We start from the raw sequence: 9,925 nt of genomic DNA on the forward strand, positions 1-9,925 counted from the left end.
AGTGACTGTCTTATATGGGGGCACACGGCCTCTGGTGGATGTGTGGTCTCTATCCTTTAGTCCAATCGATGTGTGGCTAGGATTCACCCTGTCTCCGTGTAATTCTTCCAAGTAGTAGCCTAGTTCTTTGAGGGCTTTGGCCTCCGCCTTGAGTTTGAGTCTCGTGCTGACTGAAGATATGTGGATATATACGCTGTCTATGCTGTGGGGACCCGAGAATTCAATGACGTCTAGACAGTCAGATGTTACTGATCTGAGCGCCGGGATTTGATGAAATAGGTCCAATATTACGGTTCTATTTAGAACCTGATTATGCTTTGATTTAAGGCTGGGCTGCAGGAAGAAAGAGCGCGTGTCTGTTGTTCTATTGTTTCTCGTTAACCAGGTGCGTTTCCATTCTCTTTCACGGATTTTCGGAGGGATCTGCCCGGATCTTTCCCTTTTTTGACTACGATCTATGGAGTCTCTTTTTTGTTTCGTGTGCACTCGAGTTTTCCACCTGTTGGGAGAGTGCTTGTTTTTCCCGTTAATGGCTTCCTCCCGTTTTCTGGGGCTCGAATAATGTCTTTGATTGGTCCCGGCCGAGGACGTTTGTTTCACATCTTCCGCCCTGTGTGGTGCTGCAAATTTGGGCTCCAACTGTCTGATTTTCTTTGGAGGTGTGTCGTTGTCATGGCTTCGTTCAAAAGACACTGTTTTTCTTTTAGCTCCCCGGTTATTATCCGGTTTTGGATCTTTGGCCCGCCATTGAGACGCGAGTTCCAAGGCGTCTTCCATTAGGTCGCTTTCGGTGCAAGAGGGAGATCTGTTGAAGTTTTGACTGGCAATAGTTTGCTGGGTGGCTTTTGGAGTCGGCGGTTTAGGGCAAATTTTGATATATTTTCTATCAGGCGATGATGAGGATTTTTTCGAGATCTGGGGTTGGGCCATAGCCGATTTAGGTTGCACAGGTGGTCCGCTTTTTACTTTCTTTGTTGGGGCCAGAAGCGTAGGAGGGTCAACCGAGGAGACTCTGAGATCTTGGTCTTTCTCATTGATGATGCAACCATTAGTTTTTTTTAAAGTCTTGCTCGTTGAGAGTTTTGAGAAGTTAAGACTGCTTTGGTTTCCACTGTTGTGGCCTTCATGTGCTTTCTTTGTTGGCTCAAAGTTAAGACTTAGGAGAGGTGTTTTTATGCTCCATTTGCCCATGGTCTTGGGCACTGCTGGGGTGTTGGCGTGAGCCTCCAAGCCAGCGTTGCTAGTCTTGTCATCAGTGCCTGCTTTGAAATTGAATATTTTCTCCGAAGGGAAGTCAGTCTGGGACTGAACTACTTTCGTTTCTCGATGTTGTTGGTCCATTGTTTGTGTGCTGGCGTGTTTTGAAGTCTTCCTATTTTCAATTTTTGAAGTGATGAATCCTTCTAGAAACGTAAGTTTTGTTTGAGCCAGTGCCGCCAATGATGCTTGGTCCTTTACAGAATCGTTCAATGATTTGTGTAGTTTTGTGAATGGAGCTAAGGCTATGGTGATAGCTGACATTATCATCATTAAGTCTGGTTTTTTGTTTGGTGTTTCTTTTGTTGAATTTCCCACAATTTCGCTTTGTCTCCTGTTCTTTAGCGGAGGAGTTGACATGCGCGGGTTAGGAGTTTGAGTTTCCGATTGTCGACTGGTCGTGGGCGTTTTAAGCGTTATCAAGTGCTCCGAATGAGCATTGGCTTGTATTTGCTTACAAAGCAAGGGTTGCGTTGTAGGTCTCATCGAGTTAGGATTTGTTAGGTCCAGGTTTCTGGTTGGCGAACTGAGACTGTCTGATTTGGTCACTGTGGGTGTTGATTCTAACACCCCCCCGTGTAAGGAATTTTCTTTAGGCAGATTTGCCTTGTTGAAATTGTATGATGGAGCTGAGGTCTGTACGGGAATGTCTGAAGCTGGAAGTTCCATGGTCTTTGCCGGCGGTTTCCCAAAATGCCATCTTTTATTGGTGTGAGACTGAGGACTCGAGGTATTGGGGTTTGGGGGGTGTACGTTGAAAGTAAGTCTCATTGGAATAGCAGGAGAGTTGAAGTGAGCTAATTCTTCTATGGACCCCTCCAAAAGGTCTGCGTCTGAAATCTCACTTTTCTCGTTCTGGTTTCTTTTTCCTTGTTTGCTAAAGAATTTGTCCAGAGTGCCCGCTAGGGGCTTCAGGACCTCTTTGCTCCGCTTTGTGGGAGCTGGCAGCTGGTAATTCTTTAGTATCTTGCGCGTATGGGGGTTTGTTATGGTCGTTTTGCCTGAGGTGGTTTCTTCTTCCTTCTCCGGCGCTTGTTTGTGCTCCCTTGGGATTAGAACTTTCTGGGGCATTCTGTCGATAGTGGATAAGGGGTCCTTCTCGGAGAGCTCCGATGGCGCTGCCTTTAAGATGACTGGCAGAAATGCTGGGTCTTGGTTTAGCATGGGATCGTTTTCTGAATCCTCTATTGAAGAGCAAGAACAGTCGTCCGACCAGACTGTTTCCAAGTTTCCCAAGCTGGAGGGAGGGCTAGCTAAATCCTCTCTTGCTACAATTGGATGAATCTCAAATTCGATTTTAATTTTGTTGGCCCCGTCATTGGGGGCATCTTTGTTAATCACGTTTTTGGAGTCGGAGCCCTTGTTGAGCTCAGGTGTGGTGGTGCACTCCAAGTTCTTGGATGGGTCTTGTGGCGCCGCTAGATCTGGCACAGCGCCCCTTCCCTCCCAACCCGGGCTCTGGAGTCCCTGGCCCGCCCCTGTTGAGCCGGTCCGCGCCGGGGAGCTCACGCCCACTGACCCCTCGCTGGCGACTCCTGGTTCAGCGGGTCCGCCCGTAGGGCGACTCGCCACACCGGGAGAAACTTCACCCTCGGCGACTGTCTCCTTGAAATGGACCCGGCCCCCGTGGCCTGCTAGCAGCGGAGGGATCTGCACGCGTCCCGCGGGTGGGCCCAGCGTGACCTCCCCTGCGACAATCTGGGGAGGTCGAGCCGGCGCATCCAGACCAATAGGTAGGTACGGGTAGGGCTTTGGGGGTGGGCGATCCTCTCTGTCTTCCCTTTTATCAGACGCTGCGGTTGGCGGTCGAGCCAACGCTCCCAGACCGTCTGTTATGATTGTGGCGTCCTGCTGTGGCTGGGTTGCCTCCGCGATCTCCTTGCCCAGCTCGTTGTCTCCAGGCAGTCGAGCTGAGGCGACCAGACCGTCCAGGGGAAGGCTATAAGCTGGTGCTGTAGAGTTCATGCCCTCCCCGGCTCGGTTTTGATCCTCCGTCCTTAGCGCACGAACCGCCATTCCCTGTCCCATCGAGGCTTGTGGGAGGACCGTGAGGGAGTTGAGGGTATCGTCCAGAGGCCCCCCCTGAACCTCAGGTCCTGGCGGTCGAGCAGACGCTCCCAGACCAGCCCGGATTTGAGGGGGGGACCCGGCCTGCCTGTCTTTCTCCGTCAAGGCAACCCCCGGCACCGCCGGCACTGTGTAAATAGCGGGCCTTTCCCGCTCTTCCGAGTGCGGCTGGGTAGCTTGCGGGTGCGCTTGCGGGATCACAGGCAAGCGGTATGTCTCCGACTTGAGGTCCCCAGTTGGTCGCACCAGTGACCCCCATTCCCCTTGGCTTTGGAGGTTTGTCAAGTGTTTATACATCTGTTGGGAGGGGATAGGCGGCCTCGCATCCTGTGTTTTCTTATTTCTTGGCAAATGTTTGTGAGGGCTATGGTGCTCAAGCCCGCTGTCTTCACTGCGGGTTCTCTGACTTCTTAGCCAGTGTGCTTCTACTTCTGGTACGCGAGCCGCATGATTCATCTTGTCTGGACGTGGGGACCGCCCCTGGTGGTCCTGACTCGGACTGCCACGGACTGCCTTGACTCTGCAGCCTTGACTCCGCGGCCCGCTCCGCGGTAAGGTTGATGTTTTGTAGACACGCCTTGCTGAAACAGCAACTGTAGAGAGACTGCCACGGACTGCCTTGACTCTGCAGCCTTGACTCCGCCATCTATTTTCTATTTCAAGTGGAATGATTAGTAATTACCCTGACATACCCAAGTGGAATGATTAGTAATTACCCTGACTTTCCCAAGTGGAATGGTTAGCAATTACTCTGACATACCCAAGTGGAATGATTAGTAATTAACTGACATAGCCAAGTTGGCCAGGATGCAGACCCCTGAATACACATGGTTGCATTAATATGGACATTTCCTAGCAGGACCTTCAGTTGGTCATTAGAAAATGTTGCATAGCACCACCCCCTCTCCTTGCAAAATAAACAGGGTGTGCAGCACTTTGCAGTACCCCCAAACACCTAGCAGGATGATTAAAGGCAGGAAGGGAGAGAGGTCGGGCCTCATATCTGAATTGGGATTTTGTGCTCTGCAGATTGATGCTGTGCAGACAGCCCTGATACCCACAACCACTCACCCACTGCACAACATGTCTGCCAAAGCATGAGCAGTAGCCATGCATGTGCCCCACACTTCCCGCTACTGCCCATCACCCCTGCTCCGCAGAGGTCACTGGCAGTGTGGGACAAGGAATGGCCAATCTCCACTGTGACTCTTGGTCCACTGACACACCCGTGCTGTCGAGTTATGTTAAGTTATGCCAATAGCTTTGTATACTGCACCAAATTGCCACCGTAGTAGTTTCAGAGCACCTAGGCTTGTCAGAGAGTTGGCATATTGTGCCCAGCCAGGTTTAACCAGATGGTGCCCAGTGATTGCATTGCAGTATGTGCATTGCAATGAAATTCAATGAATATATAAAAATGGAAAAAAACAAACAGATGGTCAGCTTGGGGAAAGGGGTAATGGGTTTATGGTGGTGGGGGCTAGGGTGACATGAAATCACAAAAGAAGAGGAGGGAGAATGCTTTGTGATAGCATGGGTGCATGTCTGTCCTGTTTGGTGGAACATAGAATGTATGATGTGGCAGCAGTTGCCACGGGGGTGTGGAGGGGCGCTCCATGGACATGTACCTGTCCATGGAGCCCATTCAACAGATGCTCTGTGCATTTGATATACACAAATTCATAAGATCACAACACCCCCAAACTGAGTCCAGCCAATAAGCCAATTATAGTCAAGGCAGGAACAGCAGCCAAGTTTCGGGAGGATAACTCAGGGGCAATGTGCTCGCATTGGAAGCAAAACGACATGGAACAACACAGGTTCAATCCCCGGGTCCGCGCTTTGAAACCTCTGGGTATTAAGCGCGTTATAAATAACCTATCATATCATATCATATCAAACTAGAATACTGGAATCGCCCGGCAGCGGCAGGTGCCGGTGTCCCGTCAATGGAAAGGGTGGTGATGGGCGGGTACAGGTGCGCATACATCTCACCACCTCTGCCACCGCAGCACAGGGTAGCAAGTAGCGCTAGAGTACAGCGCGTGCTCCTATAACTGGTGCACGCATCTTCCTAACCACTTTCCACTCTGTGGTCTCAAAAAGCTGTATAGCAATGCTCCCTTCAGGGCCCTTCGTTCTGCCTGGTGTTTCCAGATGCAGGTCTCCAGGTGTTATCTGTAGTCTCAGGGGGGTAAAACCAAGCTATTTCAGGTGCCATGGAGCTGAAAAAACCAGAACAAAAATATGATCCTGAGCAAAAGACGAAAGCAACGGCTTTTCCAGATATTTCCGCAAGAAATATTATAGCGGGGGCACTATAATGCTGCGTGCTCACAAAACGTCTGCGTTAAAGTGCAGCACTTTGACTTGCCTTTCCTCAAAACCCAGAACGTTGCTGGCTTTCTACGGTGCTCCTGTTACTTGATCTGTACGTACATGCGTTTGATATACCTATCTTTTGAAATTGGGGGTACCCACTCGCCCCTTTATTTTCTAGATATTTAAGCAGTCGCATGCTTTCGGAAATGTGTGGTCTATGCTTCTAATTTGCCTGTGGCGCTTGCCTACGCAAGGATTCCAGCGCTACAGGAACGATAAGAGAAAAAATAAAAGGGATACGTTTTGAGTCCTTGATAACGTTACAGGTGTATTTGTAAAGCGCACACTTACCCCCACAGGCGCATCTTGGCGCTATTGACAGATAACACATGTTTATTGCTACCCAACTCAATGGCACTCCTTTTATCGACCTCGGAAGGATGAAGGGATTGGAACCTGTAACCAAGAGGTCAAACACAGGCACCTATAGTGGATGCGTTAATCCACCGAGCCACAGACCCGGCTTAAAGATGATATTGGGGTGCAGGTTGTTGACCTTTAGGGCAGGGGTCACTGGTACAGTGTGCTATTTTATGGTGCTCAGACAAATCTACTTCTGGCTTCAGTTGTGGGGGAGATTTGATGAGCTATAGGCACTTATAGTACAAGCCCGCCTCCTTTCCCGCATGGCTGTCCTTGATGGAGCCCCGGCCACACTACACTGTGCTTGCTCAGTGCACTCTGACACGTCTCCTCACAGGTCTGTAGAAATACACCCACATTCACCCCAACCCTCAGGCAGCTGTGCTGGTTCGCCCACCAAGCCTGCACCACTTGCAAAACGGCCTGGGACGCACAAAGGATGCGCCAATGTTCTATCCCAGCAGAAGCGGGAAGCTCTAAGGGCGAAGCTCTAAGGGCCGCGCCAATGTTCTATCCCAGCTGAAGCCGGAAGCTCTAAGGGCCGCGCCAATGTTCTATCCCAGCTAAAGCCAGGAGCTCTATGGGCCGCACCAATGTTCTATCCCAGCTGAAGCCGGAAGCTCTAAGGGCTGCACCAATATTCTATCCCAGTGGAATCCAGGAGCTCTAAGGGCCGCGCCAATGTCCTATCCCAGCTGAAGCCGGAAGCTCTAAGGGCTGCACCAATGTTCTATCCCAGCGGAATCCAGGAGCTCTAAGGGCCGCGCCAATGTTCTATCCCAGCGGAATCCAGGAGCTCTAAGGGCCGCGCCAATGTTCTATTCTAGCTGAAGCCAGAAGCTCTAAGGGCCGCACCAATGTTCTATCCCAGCTAAAGCCAGGAGCTCTAAGGGCCACGCCAATGTTCTATACCAGCAGAAGCCAGAAGCTCCAAGGGCCTCAACAGCACCCCTATCGCCGGACTTAAATCCAACAGATACAAGAAGCGAGAGCAAGACACCTGGTCTTCTCATTCTACACACCCGACTCGAGCACCATATCTCCTGCTTTTCTGGGGGGAGTCAAGACTCTTCTGTTCAAGGAACTCCTCGACCATTAACCCCCTTTTAGCACTCCCCCCACCGCCACCTCCCGCCGCTCCCTCTGTCCCTTTCTCGCTGTATTCTGCTAATTTTTTCGGGATAGGGAGATTTGGGCGGGGTAGAATTCGTCAGATTCTAATTTGACGCTTTTTTGGGCAAAATGTGGCTCCATATTTAAGTTGGGGGGGTATCTTGATAATAAATAGAGGGGGGAGGTGCGGGGGTCTCCCCGCGACCCATATATTTGCCGCCAAATTGGCTAAAAGAGAAAACAATCGATGAATTTTAATTCGACAAAAAAAACTCGACCAAAGGACCTAGAACGCTTTTTTCAGCACTCCATTCTATCCCAGCTGGGTTGGCGCTATACGAACCCCATTCATGCGTTCATATGTTTGCTTTCTGCCCCGAATACTCCCTGCGTGCTGAAAGCTGGCCCTAACTACTGCCATCCCAGGGTTAGAACAAACCTATCACTAGAACTCTGGGTACACTCTGAAAATCTCGACCTCGGATACCACAGTGCGCGGAAAATCCCTTGGCATCGATCCCGCCAGCGTTTGGCGACGTGGCTCTTCCATTTGTAATAACCCGGTCCGCACTCATAGAGCGCCTGGAGAGCCCTTGGATGGCATCCGTGCGCTGTATAAATCAACAGAACATAACAGAGCACAACGAAGCCCTTTTCAGTGAAGCATACAGAATCATGTACTACAATATACTGCACATAACCGAAAAACATACATTGGTACAGGATTTCGGAGAAAAAAACCCACAAAGGGCTTCGTGGAATATTTTGCACATGCAAGGTACTTTTCACTGGTGCAAAGTGACTTTCCACTGCCAACAAACAGACTGATTCATGGAACAATGCAAAGTGTCTTTTTGCCTGCAAAGTGACTTTGCACGGGAAAAAGACACTTTGCACTGTTCCATGAATAAAGGTGGAGCAGTGCAAAGTGTATTTTTGCAGTGCAAAGTGACTTTGCACGGAAAAAAGACACTGCACTGTTCCACGAATCAGGGTGGAACAGTGCAAAGTGTATTTTTGCCTGCAAAGTGACTTTTCACGGCAAAAAGACACTGCACTGTTCCATGAATCAGGGGGTTTGTTGGCGGTGCAAACTCACTTTGCACCAGTGAAAATTACTTTGCACTGTGCAAAATATTCCATCAATCAGACCCAAAATCACTAGCACAGCAACATCTACAGAGCTCTGTACTGCCCAGACTTCACCTATTAGTCCTACTCGGTGTTGGCATCCAAAAACGACCGGTGATCACTTACCTATGAATTGGCTCCTCGTGGCACCAGCCAAGGCGAAGGCGATCACACAAACATAGGCGATCCGCATGGCACTAGTAAAAAGCAGGCAGGCAACCTGGCTGCCCTCTCAACCCAGACTTCACATGTGTCCCCGAGCAAGGTGTTGCAGAAGAGTCTGGTATCCCCCGTTTGCGAAAGCTTCCCCGCCAGGCAGACTCGCCATGTAGTGTATTCTAACTTTCCCCAGTGTCGCCTGTCCTGCTTCCACCTGGGCGGGGCGTGAGAGACGGGTTCGCGGACAAACCAAAGCCCCCTGGGCTGGAAATGAATGGAGCCATATAGGGTGACGGGAGGAGCGCAGGGAGATATTGTCACGACACGTATGTGGAACAATAGGTCACAGTGTGGCAGGCCGCCTTCCATGGCTTGCTTCGCCCCGGGCCCTATCCACTGCGGCCTTCTGCGATCCAGGTGTTCAAGGGGAAACTCTGCATGGCTTAATTAGCAAGTGTAGCTCCAAGTACATCATACTGCTTCGAGGCGCTGCAGTGTTGCGTGCCAGAAGGCCACACAGTATTGCGCCACTCTCCTGAGACTGGCACAGAGGTGCATAGAAATGAGCAGCAAAGGAGGATGGCTACAACCAGACCTTGGTCCTGAGCTGCCTGTTCCTTGGGAAACACGCCTCAGCTCACTGGTGAGGACCAGCAGTCCCAACTCATTCCCGGGGCTGCTTTTGTTAACCTACAGAGGGGGTAATGGCTAGCAGTTTGGACTGGGCGCAGAGACCCAGCAGGAAATCTCCAGAGTTCCCCGTAGGCCAGTCCACCCCTGACTGCAGGGCTCCTTTGAGGGGGCAGTAGAGAGAGATTTGGAAAGCGGCGAGAGATCATGAAAATGACAGTAGCTCTGCTGTATAAAAAAACACCCAATTACAGAACAGAGCATCTGCTTGTTTCGCTTCTGTAGTGGTATGATTGGGCCTTCCCCAGGACCCTCAAAACGTGGCTCTTTGAATGATCCAAGTTATGCGTCACCCAAGACAATGTCAAAGTTATCCAGCTGTGTTCTGCACTTCTGACTTTTCTCTGACTTGAATGCGATCAGATGTAACTGGTTTGTAACAGCACTGCGATGCCCTCCCGCTGTGCGCTTAAATACACATAAGAAAAATAAGATGAAAACATGATTGAATGGCATGCTACCTAGAGAAATGCCCATAGGGGGCGACGTGTTGACTCACGCATTCTCACCTGGTACTTTGTGACATGCCTAGCAGATAAGAGGCGCCAGGCCTTCTAATCTGGACATGCATTGCTGTGGCAATCTGTATTCTCGGCTCATCATTCACACGGATGCTGCTGTTTTTGACCAAAACCGCTGCTTCTGGGTGGAAAGAATAAACATTGACCACATACAACATGTCCTGCGAAAGTCCACACACCAGGTAAAGGTTAGCACTGTAATTCACCCGAATAACCATGTCAGGTTTTTATATAAGAGGTTC

The 9,925-nt window shown here is 50.3% G+C and overlaps 1 protein-coding gene across 7 annotated transcripts in view; it reads right to left on the minus strand.

Annotated features, from left to right (window-relative positions):
• The window catches only part of LOC138491156 (mucin-2-like), a 595,603-nt gene extending 586,972 nt beyond the window's left edge, over window positions 1-8,631 (minus strand). For all 7 annotated transcript variants that reach the window (XM_069617519.1, XM_069617516.1, XM_069617520.1 and 4 more), the window contains exon 1: window positions 8,440-8,631. In XM_069617519.1, coding sequence (XP_069473620.1) covers window positions 8,440-8,506 — 67 coding nt within the window. In that variant the 5' untranslated portion in view covers window positions 8,507-8,631. The remainder of the gene's footprint in view (window positions 1-8,439) is intronic.
• Window positions 8,632-9,925: the final 1,294 nt, after the last annotated feature.

This window comes from Ambystoma mexicanum, chromosome 10, assembly GCF_040938575.1.
Source record: "Ambystoma mexicanum isolate Mex_15411 chromosome 10, UKY_AmexF1_1, whole genome shotgun sequence".
NCBI classification, from domain to species: domain Eukaryota; kingdom Metazoa; phylum Chordata; class Amphibia; order Caudata; family Ambystomatidae; genus Ambystoma; species Ambystoma mexicanum.